This window comes from Canis lupus, chromosome 17 (genome assembly GCF_003254725.2).
Source record: "Canis lupus dingo isolate Sandy chromosome 17, ASM325472v2, whole genome shotgun sequence".
In the NCBI taxonomy this organism is placed as follows: domain Eukaryota; kingdom Metazoa; phylum Chordata; class Mammalia; order Carnivora; family Canidae; genus Canis; species Canis lupus.
The window spans coordinates 21,089,281-21,113,353 of NC_064259.1; the positions used below are offsets into that span (position 1 = coordinate 21,089,281).

Genomic DNA, 24,073 nt, shown 5'->3' on the forward strand with positions numbered 1-24,073 from the left:
TCCAGCGCTCCTGCGGGTTAGATGCGACGTTGTGTATAACTATTGCTTACGTGTGATTATTACATGTCTGCGTTGCAAAAATCTTGCCCATGATCCTACTATACTCTGCTGTATGAACGTCTTGAATTCCGGTCGATCCTTGGGTCAGCGGCCAGCCCAGAGAAGCCTGTAAGGCAAAGGGAAGAGGACCGGCAGCAGGCGGGGGATTAGCTCAAATGGTAGAGCGCTCGCTTAGCATGCGAGAGGTAGCGGGATCGATGCCCGCATCCTCCACTCAGGTTTTTGCCCCGTGCATCAGAGGATCGCTGAACGGTGGGAGATCAGCGGACCCAGGAAGGTGTTTTGTGATACACAGAGGAACACGGTGCTCGATGATTAGCTTCGCACGCTGTCCCTTAATTTTGCAGGTGAGTCTTTTACAACTTATTTCCCGGTCACTTTGTGTTTTTCTCCTCCCGGCGGGCAGGCCGTTAACCGTCTTCCGAGAAGATGCGATGGAACCCTCCGGCCCAATCTGCCGGCCGAGCCCCCAAGCGCCACTGGCTCAGGTACCCGCTAACGTGCGAGGGAACCCCCGCGCGCTGACCAATGGCAGCGAGCCTTACTGGGCGGGTAGCCAGCTGCACCCACGGCCAATAGGCGAGGGACTTCTTGTTTCCTGGCAGAGCGGGGTCCCGGCACCGCGGCGCTCGGGTTTTGTTTGGGTCCTGGGTGGAGGACCCGGGTGCCGGGGCCCGAGGTGGCGCCTCGCTAGCGGGAGAGGGAGCGGGATCGCCGGCCCCGAGAGAGGTGAGGGGCGCTGCGTGGAGCGCGGGCCCCGCCGGCCGCGGCCCCGCCCCCTTGTCAGCCCCTTTCAGCCCGGAGCCCCTCTGGAATGCCACCCCGCCCCGCCCCGCCCCGCGCCCCGAGCCCCAGCCTCCCCGGCCCCACCCCCACCCCCACCCCGCCCCCACGCCCGCGGCCGCGGCCCTGGCCCCCGGTGCTCCCCGCCTCGAGTGTGAGTCTGTCTCGCCCCTCCGTGCCCCCGAGCCCCACCCTGCCCTGGGCGAGCTCGGTCAGTGTGAAGCGAGGGTGTGTCGGGGTCGAGGGGCGAGAACTCACCCGTTGCCCCCAAGTGGGTCTCGGCCAGCCGCTTTTCTAGGGGTGCTCAGAATACCCATCATTCACCCACAGCTACTGCCCTCGTAGCTTTTTCAGGGACTCCGGGGCTCTGCAGGGCGGGAGGGGGCTAGAAACAGACCCATGCCCTAACTGGAATTGAGCTACGGTCTCCAGGTGAGCAGGTGCCTTCCGCCCGGTTTCTTTTGTCTTGGCAGAGGCCGCCGTTCTCTAGTTTTCTTCCATAATAGGCATAAGGTAGTAACAAAAGAAAAGAAAGAACCAGCCCTTCCAGGGCTCAGGGGAGCAACAGACCAAATGCCTGGTCAGTACTTGTGAGGATGGAGTGGAGAGACTTGGAACTTGGTTCTCTCCGCTCCACGCTGCTGGAGAGCAAGGAGCCATTCTAGGAACCAGAGATCCAGAAAGGCCCAACTTTCAAGATGGCCATTGGTTATGGTGGGTGTATCTGGGCTAGGTTTGGAAAATCTGACCTCTCTAATACTATTCTCTAACCTTCGGGCTGCAAAAAGCTTCGAATCTAGCATTTCTCAACATAGTTAAGCCACTGAGTAGTTCATTTTGGAACAGCCAAGCTGTAGTAAAATGGGGTCCTTTTAGGTCAGTTATAACCCTTAGCGTGAGGACAGAAAAGTGGTTTCTCTTAGCCTTTGCTGGAAGGCCACGTCTCCCTTTTCTGAGGTGGAAAGAGCCTCTTGCTTTTCAGGGCACTCCCTAAGAACAGCTTTATTGGGAGACCCAAAACACTTGTTTTCATTTTTCTTCCTTCTCCTTCCTACGCCACCCCCCATTTTCCCCCAGCTCTCAGGGCCAGAGTGGGCAGGAGGATGCTTTCCCAGCCTCACCATGGAGCTGCGCTGTGGGGGATTGCTGTTCAGTTCTCGCTTTGATTCAGGGAACCTAGCCCACGTGGAGAAGGTGGAATCTGTGTCTAGCGATGGGGAAGGAGGAGCAGGTGGGGGGGCATCAGCTCCCATCAGCAGCATTGCCTCTTCCCCTGACTATGAGTTCAACGTGTGGACCCGACCAGACTGTGCTGAAACAGAATTTGAGAATGGGAACAGGTAAGAAGAAAGCAGTAAAGGGTGGAAGGAGGAAAAAAGAGGGGATGTCATGTCCCCCCAACTCCATGCTCAGTTAGCTCTCTTACAGCTTACACCATCGCTACCCTCCCTCTCCCTACACTCCTTCTCTCCTTGCCTCCTCCTTAACTGAACAGGCCTTCCCCAATTTCGTTTGCTCTAGCTGTCCCACATATCCTCACTCCAAACCTCAGTCTACAGTAACCCGTTTCTCCTCCTCTGGCCCTCAGGTCTTGGTTCTACTTCAGTGTCCGGGGAGGAACTCCAGGGAAACTCATCAAGATCAACATTATGAACATGAATAAGCAAAGCAAGCTGTATTCCCAGGGCATGGCTCCCTTCGTGCGCACACTGCCCACCCGGCCGCGCTGGGAACGCATTCGAGATCGGCCCACCTTCGAGGTAAGTTCTCCATGAGGAGGACAGGCAGACTGGGGTGCTAAAAGTAGAGGAGGGAAAGGAAAGAGGAGTGAGCCTCGATACGGAGTACCAGGCAGACGGCACACCAGGTTTTGGTATCTGCTGGAGTCCAAGATAAGCCCCTGCCTCAGGAAGCCTAGAAGGAGCCAACTGTCATATGGAAAGTCCCAGAGGGAGGGAAATTGGTCACTGTGCTGAGGGTGTAAGATCAGTTCCTGGTGATCCCAGTGGGATCTTCGTTCTCACACCAATGGCCTCTCCCTCTTCCTTCTCTGCTTCTCAGATGACAGAGACGCAGTTTGTGTTATCCTTTGTACACCGTTTCGTGGAGGGCCGTGGGGCCACCACCTTCTTCGCCTTCTGCTACCCCTTCTCCTATAGTGACTGCCAGGATTTGCTAAACCAGCTAGACCAGCGCTTTCTGGAGAACCACCCTACCCATAGCAGGTGCCGACCCCATCCTTACTCATGCCATACAGTCCTAGACCAGACAGCACCTCTACTACTTCTGGAACTTTCCCCAGGAGCCCTAAAACAAAACATCACCAGTTCTATTTTCTGTACAGAATGTGGGACTTTGGGTACCTTTGACAAATATGTATATGACCTTGATCTCACCATATCACTACCTACATTCTACTCATCCACCTGCCCAGTTCAAGCCTATTAATATCCCAGCTTCCATCAGCTATCCAGAACTCAGCACTGCCATTGCTCAGCACACCTTTCTTTCTGTCCCAACAGAGGACAAGCCCTTGTTACACAAAGTGATCTATCATAGGGAGCCATAAACTGGGGAAAAAACAATAAGTTCATCCTGTCCTGTATTCTGCATTCTAGCAACGCAGAATCCTCAGCTTCATTTAACATCACAAGGGACTATAAGGTCCCAAAGGGTAGGGTAAAAGACCAGATCCTACAAAGCCTAGGCTGGTGATAAAGCTCACCTCATTAGGACTTTAGGGACTTCTCCTGGCTTAATGATTTTTGTCCCCACAGCCCCCTGGATACCATCTATTACCATCGGGAGATCCTTTGCTATTCTCTGGATGGACTTCGTGTAGATCTGCTAACGATCACTTCCTGCCATGGGCTTCAAGAAGATCGAGAGCCCCGCCTAGAGCAGCTATTTCCTGATACCGGCACCCCCCGACCATTCTGTTTCACAGGCAAGAGGGTGAGTGTGAATAGCCTAAAGATAGTACCTTGGCCTTTCCTTAGCTTCAGACCCTGCTGATAGATTAAGGCCATGTTATCTCTGGGTATCCTTAGTCTGCTTTGGGAGGCAAGCATGGCCGCTTCTACTCCACTTGCAGACTCAGCCAGCTGGAAATCCAGTGGCTATTCCTGCCCGCCCCTGCCTCCCCTCAGCCCAGAGTATCCTGTTAGAGTGGACCTATAGAGTAACTGGCCTAATGACCGCTCTCCTCTCCACCTCAGATATTCTTCTTAAGCAGTAGGGTACACCCTGGGGAGACTCCATCTAGCTTTGTCTTCAATGGCTTTCTGGACTTCATCCTTCGACCTGATGACCCCCGGGCTCAAACCCTGCGTCGCCTCTTTGTCTTTAAGCTGATTCCCATGTTGAACCCTGATGGTGTGGTCCGGGGCCACTACCGGTAAGAAGCCTCCCCAGCCCGTCAGGATTGTTCCCAGCCCTCCTCGTGTCCTCTATCTCAGTGAAATACTGTCAGCCTCTTCTTTAACTTCTTCTGTATTCCCAATCTTCTTGCATCCAAACAAGGACAAGCCCATCTCGTTGTCCAGGGACCAGAGAAGGAATGTGGCACATGAGGAACTCTCTGGAAGGAGTAGAATTAGAATAACTGCAGGTTCACCTGCATAGAGGGAGCTGTGCTTAGGTCTCTAGGGGAGGGGTGACAGCAGATCAAGGAGAGGGCCTGTCCTCAATTCTTTCCTTCCTAATGCAACCTGAGCTTCATTCTGTAAGTTGGTCTACCATGGCCCCCGTTTCATCCACTCTCACGTCTCCCCCCTGGCCCATCTGGCTCGACCCTGCTCTAGTCCCTGTCTTCCTACAGCACAGACTCACGTGGAGTGAATCTGAACCGTCAGTACCTGAAGCCTGATGCGGTCCTGCACCCAGCCATTTATGGGGCCAAAGCTGTGCTTCTCTACCACCACGTGCACTCCCGTCTGAACCCCCCGAGTCCCTCTGAGCACCAGCACAGTCCTCAGCTCCCTCCTGATGCTCACCTTTCCGACCTCGAGAAGGCCAACAATCTCCAAAACGAAGGTCACCTTGGCCATGCATCTGATGGGGACAACCCTGAAGCCTGGACACAGACCAAGCCAGCAGAGCAGAAGCCCAGCGGTGTGTGGATTATGCCACAACAGTCTGCTGAGCTTGAGCAGCCAGCCCCCGACACCATCCCCCCTAAAGAGAGTGGTGTCGCTTACTATGTGGACCTGCACGGACATGCATCCAAAAGGGGCTGCTTCATGTATGGAAACAACTTTAGTGATGAGAGCACCCAGGTAGGGGGTCCACAGAGTATCATGTGAGTGTGGGGATTGTTGCACGTCAAGAGATAAAGGTTAGGCCACGGACAGAGGGAAGGTGGCCTTTTGGCAGGAAGGCCTGCGGCTGCAAGAGGTATTCTTGCCTCTGAACAAGCTTCAAAGGGCCAAGAAGGGATGGCAGTGGGGCTTTGTGTCTCAGGTATTACATCATGACCTCTGAACGAAGGTCAAGCTATCAGTGCTGTAGTCTTTATTCTAGAGTTTAGGAAACCAGGGGAAAAGGAAAAAATTTGCACTATTGGAGAGAAGAAGCTAAGGGCTTAAAAGGAGGTGGACTTGTACCTTTCCAACACCTGGAAATAACATCAGGCATACAGTGAGAATTCCAAGAACACTGCCGACTGCCAGTGGCTGTAATGGTATCCGCCGTGGGTTTAGTCACATGGTCCCCTGCTTGCCATCTCTTCCTTGCCCATTTCTTCCTTCTGTCCATCTCTCCTGAGTTGCCTTTTTCCTCCCCCAAACAGGTGGAAAATATGCTGTATCCAAAGCTCATCTCCTTGAACTCAGCACACTTCGACTTCCAGGGCTGCAATTTCTCAGAGAAGAACATGTATGCCCGAGACCGCAGAGATGGCCAGTCTAAGGAGGGAAGTGGCCGAGTTGCAATCTACAAAGCCTCAGGGATAATCCACAGGTTGGCTGGAAGCTGGGATGCAGCTGATGAAGCCCCTTCCCTAAGGAAAACAACACCCAGTCTGGACTGTCTGAAGAGCAGGGGTGTAGCCCAAGCCTTCTCAAAAGCCAGGCTTGCCATTAGCATCACTGTCCTTAGTCTGGGACTCTGGTCTTTTGGGGACTTCCTGGGTATGTGATAACAGTGCTGAGGCTAGGGCTTAGCATTTTGTTTGTATGCATTTTTTTTTTCCAAGCGATTACTTCTTAGACCACCTAGGCTGTCCCCCATGGATGGTTCTGTTCTGACTCTGTCCAGGCAGGACACTAATAAAGTCTCTGTGTCTTAGCTACACACTTGAATGCAACTACAACACGGGGCGCTCCGTGAACAGCATCCCTGCCGCCTGCCATGACAACGGGCGTGCCAGCCCCCCTCCCCCGCCGGCCTTCCCCTCCAGATACACTGTGGAGCTGTTCGAGCAGGTATGGATACGTGGGGTGCGTGGTGAAAGGGGGAACCTCCAAGGCCAGAAGGGCATTTACTCCTGTGGCCTGACTCCAGTCCTCTGAAGAGAGGCTTCCCATCTGTCACCATCTCACCACTGAGTAACTTTCTTCAGCTAATCTAAGGGGCAGGCCTGGACCGTACGGTACTGAGAGGACAAGCAGGCACTATTTCTCACCCTATACCACAGAGAACCCCCAGCACATCTGAGTCAGATTCTTTGCCTCTGAGCTTATCTTCCTGCTTCCTGGGCTTACAAGCATCACCTCTACACTGGCCTTGACCTCTGGGGTCCTGGGGCACACAAGAAAGGTAGAAAGAGCTGCAGGTTATAGAAGAGATGGAAACGGCTTCTCCTGCTGGGAGTACCCCTTCCTGGTACCAGCCAGAAAACCTACCTGCTCTTGCCCAAAACGAGCAGTAGTCCAGGAAGCAGCTTTCGCTCTGCTGAGATAAACAGCACTGGCACAAAAATGTAGGTTACCCACTGAGAACAATGGAGGCCTGGCCTGGCCTTCTCTTCCGCTGCGACCCACCCCAGCACCGCGGCCTGGGGCGGGAGCCCGGACACTGAGCCATGTGGGACTCCCCACAGGTGGGACGAGCTATGGCCATTGCAGCTCTGGACATGGCTGAATGCAATCCGTGGCCCCGAATCATACTGTCAGAGCACAGCAGCCTCACGAACCTCCGTGCCTGGATGCTGAAACACGTGCGCAGCAGCCGTGGCCTGAGCAGCACTGTGAACGTGAGTGTCAGCAAGAGGAGAGGCTCTCGCACGCCACCCAAAAGTACCAAGTAAGACCCGCAGGGCGGGAGGAGGAAAGGGTAGGAAAGTGGAACAGGGCTCTAGAGCAAGGAGTTCCAAGGAATATTTTCAGAGTAAATTATAATTGGTAAGATTAATGCATTTTTTTTTGAAACTGGGATCCTCTTCCCTTTTACCTCAAGCGACATACTTCCTAGGCATCTGAAAACCAGGTCAGGGGATTCCTGCTCCAGAGCCCTGCACAGAATTAAATCTAATTGCGATGGAAGTGGGGGCGGGTCTTGGCTTCCAGCGGTTGGGAGTGACGACAGGTCCAAGGGCTGACACTGAAGGAATAAGGTGGGGAGCTCACCGAGAGTTAAAGCTGCCCAGAGAGCCCCATAGCTCTTAGAACGCTTTCTGCAGAACAGGTATGTGTGAACAAGGGCTCTGAGGCATTCTGAGATCAGCTGGTATGCCCCAGGTTAGACACTATCATGGACACAAATTTCTCCCTTCTCCCTTGCAGTGAGTCCCTATGCTTATTACCCCAGGGGTGAAGCTTTACTGAGCATCAGACCATGGGGAAAGCCTTGGGACACAACCTCCCTGGCCCAGGGTTAACTGGCATCTGCTTCTTTGCAGCGGCTTGCCTGTTTCCTGCTCTGAAAATCCCTTGAGCCGAGCACGCAGTTTTAGCACTGGCACAAGTGCTGGTGGCAGCAGCAGCAGCCAACAGAACTCTCCACAGATGAAGAACTCCCCCAGCTTTCCTTTTCATGGCAGTCGGCCTACAGGGCTGCCAGGTCTGGGCTCTAGCACTCAAAAGGTCAGCCACCGGGTGCTGGGCCCCGTCAGAGGTAAGCCAGTCTGGGAGCCCCTGCAACAGGTGTTCAGTTGTTTGGGGCACTGCTGGGGGAAGTGAGAGCTTGAAGATATACGCTTGGCTGGGACCAAGGGGTGAATCAATAAAATTAGTTTATAGCAGAACCTGCAGCCTCTCCTGCGACCTTGGTGTTCCCTGCGCCATGAGCTCCAGCTCCAGAGCAGTACTGTGCATAGCCCAGGCGGGAGTCCTGGGCACCCGGGCTTTGGCACATGCTGGGGAGCAGGGGGATCCCCAGGGACAAAACACAAGCTGAAGTAGGGCCACATTCCAGTGCAGAGCCTCCACATCAGGGATGGTGCCAAGGCTGTCTTGTAGGGAGCAGTATAAGGAAATGTCCTCACACTGCAGACTGCAGCGATATAGAGCCGGAGACCCCGATTCAAGGTCTCTCTGGGATGAAACTGTTCCTGGCTTCAGAGCCTACTCAGCGGTATGAGGATTCCAGCTCTTCCACAGAAAAATGGAACAACTACAGACAGCTTCTGTTTGAGGCTTACAAAGCAACAGTCTGGCCTCATCCAGCAGTGGCCACAGCCACTCAACTGGGTATCAGTACCCCTAGGCCTGGCTTGAGGACACCCTGCCTGATAAGAGATTCTGGGTTCAAATGTGTAACAGAAACAGGTGGGCCTTAGGGGAAAAGAAGAGGAAGGACTATGGAACCATTCCTTGGGAGTGACTCTGACTTTGGTGCAGCGAGATCATTGTAGTGCCACTTCTAGAACACTAACTCCCAAGTCAGTATTGTACATGGCCTCTAGGCTGGAGAAATCCTGCAAGAGCATGGAGGTTTTTGTAAGCTGGAGCTAAGAGTCCTGCAGGGTCTTCAGGCTGCACTTGTCCTCATTAGCACTTCCCCTGGTACAGACCAGAAGCACACATTGGGCCAGTGGGCGTGGCAATCTGACTGCACTGGTTAGAGCAGCCACAGGGGAGAGAGCAGTGGTCCTGAGCATCGTTGACCAGGAAGACGTTTTAGCCCTGATAAGCAACGCAGTTACCCCCACGTATGTTCCAAGCCCCATTCCTTGAGATTCTCCCCACCATGGGGAGAGGATGCTTTTGTCCACTGTGTTTGAAGGACAGTATGAAAGAATAATGCCCTGTATTTAAATAGCATTAAACAGTGAACAAAACAGTATTACGTATATATTTCATTTGATCCTCACAAGGACCTGTGGTATGGATGGTGTTTCCATTTTTCTGGTGAGAAAACAGAGGCTGTGGAAGGGTCACTTGTCCAGGATTTCACAGCTATCAGTAGCTGAGTTATTCATACTTTTTACTATTCAAACTTCCTCTAATTTCTTGTCCTTTTTTCTTTTTTTTCTTTTTTGTCAATCTCTCATATCTCTCTACTCATAGTTCCTGGTAAGGAATGTCAGCATCCTAAATTCCCCTTCCCTGACTACAAAAGAGAAATAGGAAAGAGTCCTCTCCAAGTCCAGGTCCTCACCGGAGGACTCTAGGCAGTTTTTAATCAGTATTTTATTATCAGCTCCACCCCCACCCCAATGCAGAGTGCTGTATGAAGCTCCTTCAGTGAGGGACATGTATTCGTGTCTTTTTTACTTCCCCCAAATAGCTAAGAGAAAGTGGCATATTTGGGACTAAGTATTTCCTTACAGGAAACAGACCCAAGACAGTATACAGAACAGAGAAGCACACACTCATTATAACACGGGACTTGAGGAGCCACCATCCTAGATAAACTCAAAAGTAATCAGGCAAAGAGCATTCAGTTGAGAAATGGTTTTGAAGAATGTGTGGTAGTATACAGCCTGATAAAAACATTCCAGAGATGAGAATGGTAGCCAGGACCAGCACTGCTACATAGAGAGGACAAGAAGCAAATATACCTAGCTGGCTCAAAGGGCCAAGCCCTTCAAGCACAGAAAGTAGGTGAAGAGAGGTAGGAGGAAGAAGTTGAAATGTCTTGAAAACAAAGATGATGAGTTAAGACATTCTGCAATGATTGTGTGCTTCAGAGGATGATGGGAACAAAAGATTTATGGAAGAGCAGCCTGTGAACTCTATGTATCAGGCAGGCAGGGGGAGGGGAATCCTCACCATAGTTCATATATGAGATGACTAATGGCTGTACCAGGGACGGGCAAGGAGGTGAATATACGTATCAGAAATAGAGGCGGCAAGGTTCAATGATGGTGGAAGAAGGGCCAACTAAAAGCTTCAAGGCTACAGGCCAAAGGAAAGAATCATGGTGATGTTAGGACATTGGAAATAAAGTGCTGAGGCTTATCTATTTTTTAAGGATTTTATTTATTCCTGAGAGACACAGAGAGAGGCAGAGACATAGGCAAAGGGAGAAGCAGGCTCCCTGTGGGGAGCCTGATGTGGGACTTAGTCCCAGGACCCCAGGATCACAACCTGAGCCAAAGGCAGACACTCAGCCACTGAGCCACCCAGGTGCCCCTAGGTTTATCTATTTTAGACATGCTTGGATGTCGTGGGCTTTCTATATGGAGATATCCTGCAGGCAGAAAAATCAGCCTGCAGAAAAGGTTGGATCTAGGCATCATCAACAAACTCAAGTAAAGCTAGTGATAAGCAATGTCCCCCCAGGTCAGTGAGCCAAGAAGCAGAAAAAAAGAGCTGGCTTGAATAAGAGACACGTGGGGACTTGCGTAAATATTTGTAAGACCTGACAAACTATGTGTCTAAAGTCATAGAGGGTTGGAAAGGGGGTTACTAATGATACCAAACAGGAATACTGTAAGAAGGTGAAAGGTCAGAGTGCTGGAATCTTGACTTCAGGTGCTACAATTTTTGCTGCTTCAATTCCTACAATCCCTAATAGGACTCCAAAATAGACTAGCCCTGGCTTAGGATAGGGACCAGACTGTATTTGGACTTGGCATCTTCAACCAACCCTCAGAAAAACAACTTTGTCCAGTTGATCAGTCCTGTAGCTTTACACTATTTCCTGGTTCAACATATCCGGCTCTTTAGCCCCTGCCACACCCAGGCACTGTGTCTTCTAAGATAGGAAGAACACAACTCCCGTTATCTCTGAGACCTAACTATAAAGCAGCTATACTTTCCAAACCCAAAATTGAGATTGTGACTTAACAAAAATTTTTTTCTGACTTGTAAACTAGTATATTTTTTTCCACTAATGTATAAAAATAATATCACACTTAACTATACATTTAATTCATGACTGTCCTTTATTGGCTAAAACAGAGGGTGAGACTGGGCTATCCAGAAAATTTCCGAAAAGATCTAAGCAGCCAGAAGCTTAAGGTAGAGGTTCAGGAGACTAGTCTCATCATCTCAGGCCCTATCCTCAAAGCTGGAGAGTGGCATTTTAGAAGGCCAACGTATAAGGGAACTCCAGGTGAACGGGAATATTCCTGGGACAGTAGGCTGCAAGAGACTCCGATGAAGCCTTGACCCCCACCACCCTCTGACCGCAGAGACAGGAGCTTCTTTACCTAGTTCCCCCAGCTGCACAACAGGTCCTGAGCAGCAACCTTCCTGGCTCTGCAGTCAGGCTTCCATCCAGCAGGAGCTAGCAGCAGCTCTTGCTGCAGAAGAGGGCAAGGGCAAAGGAATAGCTAGTCCAATGACTGAGTCAGGGAAGCCAAAAGCCCCTAAGATACTGGTACAAAAGGAGACACAAACAGAGCTCGAAGGCAGGCATGCTGGAGAGAGAGTAGCTAAGTCAGCCAGCTTCTCCTAGCAGTTATGCAGGGCATAGGATGAAGGTGAGGCCAGTGGGTCGCCCAAGGATCAGGGTCAGGCCAAGGCCTTCTCAGATCGTGCACCCCAGGTACTTTATTCTCGTCCTGGCCCTGGATTCAGGCCAAGTCTCACTCAATAACTGAAACTGGCCTACCTGGCGAGATCCTGGTATAAACGACAAGGGATGACGTCAAAGTGGAGGCCATCAGTTGGCATCCTACCACCGCCACTGTCCTCCCTCTCAGCTCTGGCACATCCACTGTAGTTACTAGAACTCTTCCCTGGCCGCCTCCATGCCGTGGCTCAGCTGCCAGGCCACTCTTGGCAGAGCAGCTCAAGTCCCACCGTGGAGTGGAAGTTCCTTTGAAAAGTGACTCAGAGGACATAGGAAGAATGCCTTGAGCACCATCACTAGTTTCATGGGAGAGAGCAGATTAAAGCTTATTTGAGGGCAGGTAATGTCTCCTAACATGTTTATTCCCTTAGCACCTAGCACTTATTAAATGATCAATAAATATATGTTGAATGAATAAAAGGCAAGAAGCAGGGGGCCAAATAAATACTTATCTCACCTTTCCACCCTTCAGAGAGCATAAATCAGGTCTGTGATCATCCCAGCAATTCGGGAAGATCTAAGGTGCTACACGTAGGGACAGTTCCAAAGATGTCTCAGGATGATGATGCAAGACCCAGGCCCAAGCCAGAAAAACCACTCTTCTAAGTCATGAGACTTTTAGAATATTGATTCTGACTCCTGCACCAGTGAGGGCAGTCTGCCTCTACCTCAGACCTTCACCCTAGAACTATTCCAAAATGGAATCTCTAGCTGATTACAATAAAGTACAGTCTCACAACCTCTGGAAGCAAAGCTGATTCACATATCACTGCACTCAGCCTTAAGCCACTGACTCTTTACCTTAGAACCAAGAAATAAAACAGAGCTAGGGCTCCTCCCTTAAACAGTCTTGAGGACTGAGTAGGCCTGGATTATACCAGGGACAAAAGTCAAAACATGAGAAATTAGGCTGTGTGCTCACATTGCCAAATTTACAGGCAGGCCCGGCCAGGTTTTAAGACAGTCTAAGTGTGGGTTAAAATGCTATCTTTAAATACCTTATTCTTTCAAAATTAGGCCTCTCTCCTAAACCAGACTGGTCTCCCTTCCTTAAACTCTCATTAGGGGCAGGATTCTTGAGTTGTATCCATAGTATCTTTCCCAGAATACCTACATTCAGGCGGACATTTTTTACATCACGCCTGTTTTGCTTCATTAACTTCTAGAGCGCTACTCAGTTCTTGCTACAACCTACAAATGTTCCAAAAACTTCCACTTGCTTTCTTACTTGCCCTCTTTCTTACCTTTCCTGGGTGGGTGAGGCTTCATCCTTTAACATAATTTCAGCATACTTCTGTGTATAGGTATTCCTCAGACCCTCTAGAAACCCACATTTCCATCCAGTTCACGTTCATTTCTGCCTATTATGCGCTGTCATTTGGACATTATCCTAATTATCACTGTTTTACTAAAGAATTACCCAGGTCTGGGTTCTACATTATTTCTCAGTCATTGGTGGTGATTAGAGGCTTCAGGTTGCCTGAAGCCATGAATCTCTGACTTCTCTTGTCCTTCACTGCTATGTCACCTCTTATTAGCACCGTACAGTCTGTTTATTGTTGTGGTTTGTTTATTATTGATGTAAAGTTGACAGGTCTGGTTATTTTGACTCTTGGCTCTACTTTTGACTCTTGACTCAGCATCTCAACAAACTTTTCAGAGCCAAAATAGCTTCTCTCCTAAAATCTCTTTCTTTCTTCTGTTCCTTATTCATTTCAGTATCAATCTTTAAAAATCCGGTTGGGGATTTCCAAAAAGTAGCCTTGTCACTGCTAGCTACTGCACAGTATAGCTGGACAAGATGGTTATTGTCACCTACTTTCTGAATTAGAGGTATTTTCTGTCCAATACATGTTGCTTTGTTGGGGGCCACCTGGCATCCTGGGACCTCCACTGAATTCAGCTCCATGAAGGTTAACAGCTCATCTGGTCTGAGAGCAATTGGCATCTGTTGTCCCTCTGTGATGAGGAAGGGCCTGCCAAACCTGAAAGCCTCCCTACCCCATCCAGCCACCATCTGCTCTCAGAGCTTGTGGCAGTGAGACTTTAGCCACAAGATATGAACCAGAGAGAGCTGCCACACAGGTTATAAGCATATGTCCTTAAACTCAGAGAGATTCTTGAGTCAGCCTGTGGCCTACAGTGGGTATTTGCTATTCAGGACTTTACTAAAGTCTCTAGTTCTCTAGGCAGAATTTTGTAGGCACCAGGACATATAGACTGGAAAAGACAAAGTCTCTATCCTCAAGAGGTTCAAGCTCCAAGTAGAATACTACTTAAGATTTATTGAGTACTACTTCTAGGCACTATCATAACTACTTTACATGTACTAACTTATTTCATTAAGGAAACAAAAACCATAAAACAATTACTACCCAAGTGAACCAAGGACAATGAAGGGGGGAGAACAGTTCATTCTACCTGTGATGGTAAAGGAGGTTTCACAGAGGTGACATCTGAGATGGGACGTGTAAAGTTTGACTAGAAGAGGGGACAGACATTGCAGATGAGCCACACAACTAGCAGCCATGGAGCTACAGTGGAAGGTATGAAGGATCAAGTCAGCATCCTACCAATGATGGGTTCACTGAATCCACAATGGATGGAGCCATGTTAAAGGCCAAAGGCCATGTTAAAATGAAAAGGTTGAGAATTTATCCTTTAAAAGACCTTCAGTATCTCCCCTTTCCCTGAAACCAAATGATTTTTCATTCAGGCACCTGTGTGAAAGATGGATTGTAAAAGGAAAGAGGTAGGGCAACCAGCAGGAATTTTTTTTTTCCCTAAAAGCCTGAATGAGAGATAAAGACCTCTTTCTGGACACTGGCCATGGCAAGGGAGAATGAAGAAGAAATCCAAGCAAAGGCAGAGGTGGTGTTGTCCAGATTTGGTTAAACACAAATCTAAATGTAAGCAAGGAGTCAAAAGATGAACAAGGTTTCTAGTTCATTTTTCACCAAGATAAGAACAGAAAAAAGGATGGGAGAAAATGAGTTTTGCTGGAGTCATGAGAGATTACCTAGTAGAAATGCCAGTAGACCTCTGACCTTTCCAGGGAAAGGGCCAGAAAGCAGTTTGGGAGTTTAGAGTATACCAGAGCAGGAGGGGACCAAGGGTAGACTGGGCTGAGGCAGAGGGGTGGGGGCGGGGGCACACTGGCATTTGGGGACAGGAAGAGATGAAGAGGGGCAATTAAGAGGCAGGAGAACCTAGAGGAGCTATGTTTCAGAAGCCAAGCTCAGGGAGTTCTCTGCCAGAAGAATGAACTGGCAAGTGAGTAGGCTGGTTAGCCACAAGGAGGTGGGTAAGAGCTGGCTGTGGCCTGGATAACTGGGATAAATGTCAGAGGTCTTTCTACCCATCTTAGATTTACTTCTGAAGTGGGGTGCTGGTATGAGGACAAGCTTGAGAGCCGATATCCTCTGAGCAGGGGCCCCAGCAGGGCAGTGGAGTGCCAGGGCCTCATCTATTTGCCCTTTTATCTCCTGTGTCCCTTCTGCTCAGAGCCCCGAAGCCAGGACAGGAGACGGCGGCAGCAGCCACTGACCCATCGCCCTACTTCAAGCAGCCTGGCCCCATCCCCAAATCCTGCTAGCTTTAGCCCGGTCTCCTCACACAGCATGGGCTCCTGTCTGCTGCCCAGCTCACTCAGCATATCAGGTCTGTACCCACTGCCACCAAAATCTAGGTTGACCAGCCTCCTTCCTTCCCTAGCACCAAGGGTATAGACCAGTCTCTCTACGAGGCTTAAATCAGTCCCTTCAGCTCCTTTGCTACCTGACCTGGACATCTTTCTTGACTTGATGTAAGGTGGCCCTCTGCACACCAGGAGCATCAGTTAGCCTCCTGGATTATCCTAAACCCCTAAAGCACCTATGTCCTTGTACAGGAAGCTGGAACTGTCTTTGAATAATAAAATAATAGTTACCATTTCTTGAGTGTCTACTATGTGGCAGGCACTGCTCTAAGCACATTACCTCACTTAATCCTCATTTTCAAAGTTGAACAACCTGACTACCTGCTACTTTGAGCTTCCTGACTCCAGGAGTTGGGCAACATTAGACAAAACAGAAGAACGAAAAAAGGCATAGGCCTTTCACCTGTCGTCACGGCAAATGCTGTGTAACCATATCATCCACATAAAACCTAGGCTGCCTGGTCTCCTTTTAAGTTATACCCCTAGCTGTGTAAAGGACTGGATAAGGAATGAGACATAAGACTCCAGTCCAACATCCTCTAATTCCCTCAGAGCCTGCTACTCCCAACCTGTCAACTGTCTTCAATGGGTAGCCCTCAATCCACCAGTCTTGGGTACTAATATGATCCTTAAACACTCATTTGGATGGGATAGGCTCTAAGGTCTATAAATTCACAGAGAAGTTCAGCCCTGTGGGCTCTGATTCAAGCTCCAAGTTGCTACTACAGCCCTTGGACCAGACTAGAGCATGCCATGCTCTCAACCAGGGGCCCTTTTACCCACTAGGGAACATGTGGCAAGGTCTGAAAGACATGTCTGGTTGTTTTGATGGGGACAAGGCAGGAGAAGAAGATATGCTATCTAGCGGGTTGAGGCCAGGAAGGCTGCTAAACATTCAACAATGCACAAGACAGCCGCCCACAATAAAGAATTATCCAGCCCAAATGTCAATATTGCCAGGACTGAGAGACCCTGATCTAGAGGAAGTTACCTCTCCTTTTCCACAGTCCACTACCCATGATAGCAGTTTCCTTTGTTTCCTAGGGAGCAGCTGCTCATTCATGTCCTCAGGGGACAAGCCAGAGGCTGTCATGGTGATTGGGAAAGGGCTGCTGGGACCTCGGATCCCCTGTATCAGGACACGATTGCAGGTAACATCTTTGGGTCTTCCCCAGCCCCCAGCAAAACAACTCTGGCAGAGCCTAGCAAGGCACTGTTCATCTGGGTAGTGGGAGGGAAAATGCTCAGCACTGCTTTACAACCTCTCCCCTCAACCATATCAGAAAGCTACCTTGCTGCCTGAGTGCCTCTGTCTGTCCAGTGTCCCCAGTCCCTTCAGCCAGGTCTCTTGCTTCCACCCATGTCCCTGCCAGATATAACCCAACCTCAGCCTGCTAGCTTTGGCTCTGCCTGCCCCTGCCCTTAGCTTCTCCTCTCTTTCTGCCCAGACCTGCCCGAGGCGAGTTCCCGCCAGGAGGGGTCCCGGATTCCCCAGGTAACACATCTGGTTGCTGCTCCTAAGAACAGCTGTGCCATCAACTCCAATTCAGTCCATATCCCCAAGCTAAATTGGCTTAAGCTGGGTAGAGGCAGAGGCCGGATGGGTGAAGCCTAAGCTGCTCTGGCAGGGGCTGAGGGACACAAGGCTCTGAGGGAGCATCTACCGATTCTCCAACCTCTTTCCATACACTGCTTCTCTGTCTAGCCAAATGTTAGCCATGATACAGCTGTGGAGATTAAATGATGGATCTTCTGCCTCCCCTACTTAAGTAAGACTTGGAGTGAATAGTCAGACTGTCGACACTTATACTACACTCTTACCCATGGAAATTCTAGAAGCAAACTCAGAAGCAAAACAGTTAAAGGAAGAATACAGCCTCTTAGCCCACCCCCTATCCATACAGGCTAGGCCCAGGTTGGGCCGGGGCTCACCGCCGACTTGCAGAGGGATGAGCGGCTCTGCGGGCCCCACATCCCCTATACCCCGGACCAGGGAGAGCAGTGAGCCGGAGCCGGGACCCCACTCTGCACCAGGGTGAGCACCCGGGTCCAGTCCCTCACCCCACCTCACTTCTGTCCCTTTACTCCCATTTCTGCCATTCAGGATAATTTTCTTCCTTCCCTACACCCTCTAACCCCCCAAAGACTAAAGGTACTTTCGTTAAGAATCTCGTCCCTGATTTTTTTTTTTTTTTCCCATCATGGCCTGTCTTCACTCCAGCGGACAAGAAAACAACTTCTTGTTAGGGCCTAAGGCCTAGGAGCTGGCTCATTCCAGCATCAGCCCACTGTGCAGTACTCAATCTCTCTATCCTTACCCATCTCATCTCTCCCATCCCCTGGCAAACAGACCAAAAGAGGGGCAGAGTTTTCACAACCCTGATTCCTCTCTCTTCTCTGTTGCAGGCTGCCTCAGACTGGGCCCCCACGGCCCCGCTCTGCCCCTGCCTTTTCTATTTCCTGTAGTCTATCTGACTCCCAGTCCCGGATTTGTTACAGCGGGGGGCCCTTGGCCCAACCTGAGGTTTGTTTTGTCCCTAAATCTCCTCCACTCACTGTCTCCCCCCGGGTCTGATGCCTCAACCTTGATGTCCAGGATATAGCCCCAAGATGGGGAACGCAGTGAGGAATGTGCTAGTCCCCTCCCTCAGCTGTTGATTCCATGTGACAACCATAACTTCTTGGATGCCAGCCACGCTGTTCTGAGGCATCGCAGAGCATCACCTTGAGACAGGACAAAGCAGGAACCTGCTACCCCATCCCCCCCACAGCACAAGATTTTGGGACCACAAAAAATATATATCTATATTTTTATATTGGGGGTAGGGAGTAGAAAAGAAAGCTCCTATACTGGGCCCTACTCAGTGGCAGCTTCTTGTTCCATAGGGTTAAGGAAGACTTTGAGGAAATAAAAGTTGTTTGGAAAAATCCAGGTGTAGTTGCTTTGTATGTTGTGATGGGTAGAGGGATGAAGTGAAGTGGGAAGGCCCCTCATACCCTCCATCTTGCCTCAGACTATGTCCTGGAACCCTAGAAAAGAGGGGGAAAGACCCAAGGTAAGGAAAATACTGCAACTTTCCTCTGGAGAAATCCTTCAGGCATCAACTCCCATCCAGCCTGTTCCCCCTTTACATTTCAGACCCACACTTAAGGCTCCCCCACACCCCCGCCTCTCTCTAGGACTTCGGTCTACAGTAGCCAACCCGTCACTCAGTGCCTCTTGCCCCAGAATTCTCCATCTTTACAACCACACACACACACACACACACACACACGCACATTCTGCCTAAATAAAAGCCTAAACAACCTTAGAGAAGTGAGGGCTACTTAAGGGAAGAGCCCAAATCCTCATACTTGGATAGACAGCATCCTCAGCACCTTTATTCCTACTGGTGTCAGTGCCTCCTTGTATCCAAACCCCAACTTGGGCATCAGGGTACCATGAAGACGGGGGCTGAGAAGGATTAGGAAACTCGCCCCCGTTCTAGCAGGGAGCAGTTTAACGGGTAGAGGGCAGGGCACTGAAAGGCACTCCCTACCGTGTGCGGATAAGGGGGCTCAGTTCTGGACTGTATCATGCTTGGCCCGACACTTTCTGATTTGAAGTTTCGAACCCTGCAGGCCCTGGCGCGGCCTCGCCACTCCACTCTCCGGGGGCTGGGCGCTACTGCCCCGGACCGTTACCTGGGGCGGAGAAAGCGCCACTTTCATTCCTGCTTCTTGGGATTGTTGACGGCCACGTAGTGATAGAGAACGACAAGCAGGAAGAGCGACACGCCCAGCATGTTGGCGAAGATGGCGAGCTGCACGTCTGTGATCATCCTGCGAAGAAGACGAGGGGCTGAGCCTGAAGCCGGCGCACTCCTCGCCCAGGCCGGGGCCCGTCCTCGCCCCCAGGACCAGCCACCGCCAAGGCGCCGCGGAGCGCGCTTGCGTGCCTCTCACCTGACCGGCTGGGCTCCCGGCGACGCGGTCTGCGCAGTAGCTCGAGGTAAGAGTCCCGGCCCGGAAGTTGGTAGCGCGAGCGCAAGCCCAAACCAGGCACTTCCGGCTGTGCCGCTCGGCCGGAACGGGCTCTCTAGCCCCGCCGTCTCGCCTGCTCCCCGCGGCGCATCGCAAGGGGCGGGGCCAGGGGCGGGGCCGCGGAGGGACGGCCCGCCGTAGGGGGCGGGCGAGCCGTGGACGCGCGTCTAGGGCCCGCGGAGCGCAGCTGGCCACAGCTGGCTGCAGCTGGCGCGGCAGGGGACGCAGCCGGCCAGTGGCGGCCTCCCCGGAGCCCAGCGGCCGGCTAGGGCGAGGGTGCGGCGGCGTGGCCGCGTGAGACGCTCGGCCCGACCCCCTTCCTGCCCTGGCCCCCCGCGCCGCTGCCCACCCTCCGCTTCCCGGCTCGGCCCAGCCAGGTGCTTCCTTTGGGCCCTGCCCTCAGGGTCCCCTCCCTGACTCCCGCAGCGGAGAGGGGGGTGAGAGGAGGTGCAGACGGGAGAGAGCTGGGGCGGCTGGGTGCTCCTCTCCTCGGTGCGCCCCTTTTTGCCCCCACATCCGCCAAGTGGAACGATCCCGCCTGTGATCTGACCGGTGCCTCCCTAACTCGGGCTCGCTCCCTCCACCCCACCCCCGGAGGTGGGCGTCGGAAATAGGGCGGACCCTCCGGGAATCAAAACCCAAACCGTGGGACTTGAGCCAAGTGGGAAATCACCCCCCGGATGGCAGGGAGGGAGGGGCAAGGGGGGAAGGGCTGGGACGAGCCAGAGGGGTTGTGGGTTCTGAGCAGAGTGGATCGCTGGGGAGAAAGAAAACTCTGGGTAGATGTCTGAGGGTCTCTGGTGAGGGGAGAAGTATTGGAGCTCTACAGCCCTCTGCCCCAGGGAGATCCTACTCCCCCCCCCCGCCCCCCCTCACTGCTTACTTTCCCTCAGCTTCACCATAAAAGGGAACGGCACGGAGCCAGGCTGGGGCCGGGGGCTGGGCTGTTGCTCTGGAGCTGTCAGGGGTAATGGAAGCCAGTTGCTTTGCGGTAGAGGGGGGCCAGGGCTCAGGGGACGCCTCTGCTTCTCTGAGCCAAGGACAACTACAGGAGCTGCTATGGGACTGGAACAGCTGGGGCAGGGGACTGTCTTGCTGCCTGTGTGCACCATGAGCTAGGGGTGCACTAGCCCAGAGCTGGCTTCCCTGGCCTGACACCATCAACAGTTTGTCCATGCTCCAGCCCAGAGACTTCTAAGCTCAGTCTCAGCAGTCTGTAATCCCCCTGGCCTCCCCCATTTCACCCCCTAGCCTCCACCCAGTATTTCCCAGAAGTTTCCTATTTAGAATCCCAAGCCCATGTCCCCTCCACACAATAGTGAAACCCCAGTCGTGTACTTCCTCATGTCCCTCACAGAGTGGTATGTCTGTTCCCAGCTCTGCTCTGGGAGAATGAGGGTCTAGGTCTTAAAGGATTACACACTTTATGCTTTGTGGCTCCTGGAAATTTGAAGCAGATCCAATTCCAACCAGACACTTAGATCTACTGTTAAGACAGGACTAGACCCCTGGAAAGTAGGCTTTCTAGACTGCAAATGACAGGGGAGGCCTTGGAAGTGCTTCAGATTTCCAAGGCTGTCCTGAAACCAACTGACCTTAGACTTTCCAAGCTGAAGGGAGCCTTCAAGATCGTTTTACAAAGAAGGAAACTGAGGCCCAGAAGGTAATTGATTTGACCAGGATTTTACAAATGGTTCAAAACTGTCACCTGATCCACTTTCCTCTATTCCACAATCTGTGTCCAACTTTGGACTCGATGGGTTATCCTAGGGTCAAGGACAAGAGGAAAAGGATTTGTTTTGGAACCATCTAGAAATGTCCTTCACCTCCCAGAATTTGCTGTGCCTAGGTCAGCGACTCTTTATCAGCCTTGAATAGGTCATTTGGCCTGCTGCCTGGAGGAACCGAAATTAAAAATGGTCCCTGGGACTAAACTAGACTCCTCTAAGAACTAACAAAGCTTGAAGAAAGCTTGGATGGAAAAATACGTGGGAAGTAAGACGGGCAAAGCCTCACCCTTGGGGGAATTGGAGGAAGGAGAGAATTGGGGTAAGGGGCATATGTGGACTTAATCTCTGCAGTTAGTGTGACATTTTCTTTTCTTTTTTCTAAAGATTTTATTTATTTATTCATGAGAGAGAGAGAGAGGGAGAGACATAGGCAAAAGGAGAAGCAGGCTCCCCAGAGGAAGCGCAATGTGGGATACGATCCCAGGAAGCCCATCACAACCTGAGCCGAAGGCAGATGCTCAGTCACTGAGCTACCCAGGCGTCCCTGTGTGACATTTTCAAGAAGATACGAGTTTAGGATTAGGCTGAGAAATCAGAAAGCAACAAGACCTGGGAAAGGGGATTGGTTCTTAAAGTATTGTACCTGTGGGAAGAGTTGGAAGGAAAAAGAACATGTATGCATTTGAGCAGGAGTGGACTTTTGCTCAAGAGTACACACAAGCTTGAATTCCGATCTGGGTTTGCACAACCCAAGGCCCAGTTCATATTATTCTCCATTTTTTCCTCCCAGTATTCAGTTCTCTGACAGAGGGCATTAGACAAGAAATGTTCCTTACTGCAGGCGCCCTGGGCTATCCCAGCCTCAGGAGCATGTTGCTCAGCCACTGATGGCTGACTGAATGAGTTAGTTGCCCAACATAGCCAATATTTCCCATTGGCACTAGGCCCTTGAAAATCCCCTATTTTGGAAAGGTTATAAAATAGATCTTGTCCTAGTGCCCCCAAGGACTTAGCCATTTTTGATCTTGGGAATTCTCTGGTCAGTTGCTTTGGAAATTTGTGGCTACTTGTCAATACCACCACCACCACCAGTGCATTTTGTCTAAACTTTGTCTCCATTGCGGCCTGCTTGCCCAACACCTCAAGCCTCCCCAGTGAACCCAGAGCCACTGATTTATTTGAGGTATCACAAATATTCATGTCAGCCCCTAGGTCTTGGCTCCTAATTACAGGACTAAATGAAATGCAACCTACTGCAATTGTATTTCAAAGCCAACATTTTTGGCTTGACACACTTAAAATATAACAGATTTTTAAACTTAAGGGAGGCGCCCCCTTAAACCTAAGGAAAGAGTGACAACCAGGCAGTGACAAGATGGCTGGGATGACTGCAGGTTGTCAGAGGCTGCCTGAAGGGACGGGGGTGCACAAGAACCAAGAGAGAAAACTCACAGCAGCAGCCAGGGCCACCTGAAGTGGCTTGGCTTCTAGCCAGGGCCAGGGCCTAGAACTGATACAGAGACCAGGAACAGTGCAACAACTGCCCACTCTCAGCAGCTCTCAAATCAGGATCTCTTGGGACTGTTTCCTTCAAATATCCCACAAATGTCCATTTCTGTGGGTTGGAACATTCACTTTCACTCATCCTTTCTTTTGCCAACATTTCTCCCAGCCACCGAGATCCCATACTGGGCCAGAGAACCTCAGAAGTACATCACTCAGAGTCACAATGAAGATTTGGTGGCATCTGTGCTCATGGCTTCCAACTATTGCCCTGCACATGGTTCCCAGAACCAAGACCTACATCTCTGACCATCTCCTACACATTTATTGCCATCGAGCTACGTTTTTCTGATCTTGAACTCAATAAGTCCAAACTAAGGTCATCTTTCTTCCAAAGCTGTTGCTCGCCTTGATTTCCCCACCCTGGCTCAAACCCCAGAATCTTCTGTATTGTCTCCCTTTCTCTGGCCCCTCCTTACCCAGGTAGTCCCCAGGCAACCATGGCCTTCTCTTTCCAGGCTACATCACTTTGCCATTTCCAAGGCACCTGAAACAATAGCTGACAGACCTCCAGAAGAGTCATGGCATTTGTTCCAAGTGATAACAGTACTGAGAGGAGGAGCTGGAACCAGTGTCCATGGGCCTAAAACCCTGCACATTGCTCTTGCCTGCCAGGTCTTCTTTCTGCAGGCATATCGAGCTCCTACTGAAAAGCTTGTAATCCAAGCTCTTAACCAGTCATTTGGGCCTGTCCCAATTTTTCCACAATCAGCTTCTCTGACTTCCTGACACAACAGCTAACTTTTACTGAGCATTTACCATGTGCCAGGTGCTATTCTAAATGCTTTACATGTATTCACTTAATCCTCCCAAACCTAAGAAGGAGGGTGCTGTTATGATTCCCATGTTGAGCAATGAGGAAACTGAGGCAGGCCTCTTTCTCCAGCCTGTAGTCTCTCCCCTCCCCCATCTCTGTTTTTCACTTTCTTTCCCCAACACTGTTCTGCCTCTCTCTCTCTCTCTCTCTCTCTCTCTCTCTTCCAACGGCTCAACTCTGACTCCCCGGAGCATCCAGCTGCCTTTCCCCTCCCCTTCCCCAGAACACATCATCCATTTGTCTGGCCCCCTTGGCACGCTGTCTGTCCTGCTTTGTGTTGGTTCTGTGTTTCAGTGCCTGTGTCCAGCAGCCCCAGGTGCTCCTAACAGAGTCCTACATGTGCCTTTGCCACCTGGGCGCCTCCACAATGCCTACCCATGGCTTGCTCACCTCCCTTCTGTCTGCTACTTCTGCTTTGCTCTTGCAAGCAACAGCCCCACCACACAGGGACACCTGGACCCTAGGACAGTGCAGAGGCCAGATGGTGAAGAGGGGCCA

The 24,073-nt window shown here is 51.1% G+C and overlaps 2 protein-coding genes and 1 non-coding gene across 11 annotated transcripts; 2 read left to right on the forward strand and 1 right to left on the reverse strand.

Moving 5' to 3' along the window:
- The first annotated feature begins 200 nt into the window (after window positions 1–200).
- Window positions 201–273, forward strand: TRNAA-AGC (transfer RNA alanine (anticodon AGC)). The gene has a single exon. It is a non-coding gene; the product is annotated as a tRNA-Ala (tRNA).
- On the forward strand, window positions 256–18,372 carry AGBL5 (AGBL carboxypeptidase 5). Of its 9 annotated transcripts, XM_035700268.2 has the most exons (16): window positions 260–407; window positions 1,921–2,183; window positions 2,432–2,603; window positions 2,905–3,068; window positions 3,621–3,798; window positions 4,062–4,240; window positions 4,664–5,120; window positions 5,633–5,802; window positions 6,131–6,266; window positions 6,884–7,086; window positions 7,682–7,896; window positions 15,250–15,405; window positions 16,487–16,593; window positions 16,891–16,937; window positions 17,347–17,477; window positions 17,849–17,988. In XM_035700268.2, exons 1-15 carry the CDS (start codon window positions 372–374, stop codon window positions 17,393–17,395), a joined length of 2,532 nt encoding a protein of 843 aa, XP_035556161.1. In that variant the 5' UTR covers window positions 260–371; the 3' UTR covers window positions 17,396–17,477; window positions 17,849–17,988. The 9 variants fall into 9 exon arrangements, with proteins under 9 accessions (XP_025310186.3, XP_025310185.2, XP_025310187.2 ...); XM_025454401.3 differs by lacking the exon at window positions 16,891–16,937 and having other exon boundaries at window positions 256–407; window positions 4,194–4,240; window positions 17,849–18,372; XM_025454400.3 differs by lacking the exon at window positions 16,891–16,937 and having other exon boundaries at window positions 259–407; window positions 17,849–18,372.
- OST4 (oligosaccharyltransferase complex subunit 4, non-catalytic) lies at window positions 18,239–19,559 on the reverse strand. Its single transcript, XM_025454416.3, has 3 exons — window positions 19,388–19,559; window positions 19,127–19,264; window positions 18,239–18,472 (listed from the first exon to the last, which is right to left on the reverse strand). Exon 2 carries the CDS (start codon window positions 19,261–19,263, stop codon window positions 19,150–19,152), a length of 114 nt encoding a protein of 37 aa, XP_025310201.1. The 5' UTR covers window position 19,264; window positions 19,388–19,559; the 3' UTR covers window positions 18,239–18,472; window positions 19,127–19,149.
- Window positions 19,560–24,073: the final 4,514 nt, after the last annotated feature.

What these genes read in the sequence shown, in the direction of transcription:
- AGBL5 (XM_025454400.3), top strand. Translation starts at nt 372, where the DNA reads ATGATTAGCTTCGCACGCTGTCCCTTAATTTTGCAG. An exon ending in GCTGTCCCTTAATTTTGCAG is followed by an intron (nt 408 to 1,920) that starts GTGAGTCTTTTA and finishes ATTTTCCCCCAG; the next exon opens with CTCTCAGGGCCAGAGTGGGC. An exon ending in CTGTGGAGCTGTTCGAGCAG is followed by an intron (nt 6,267 to 6,883) that starts GTATGGATACGT and finishes GACTCCCCACAG; the next exon opens with GTGGGACGAGCTATGGCCAT.
- OST4 (XM_025454416.3), bottom strand. Translation starts at nt 19,263, where the DNA reads ATGATCACAGACGTGCAGCTCGCCATCTTCGCCAACATGCTGGGCGTG.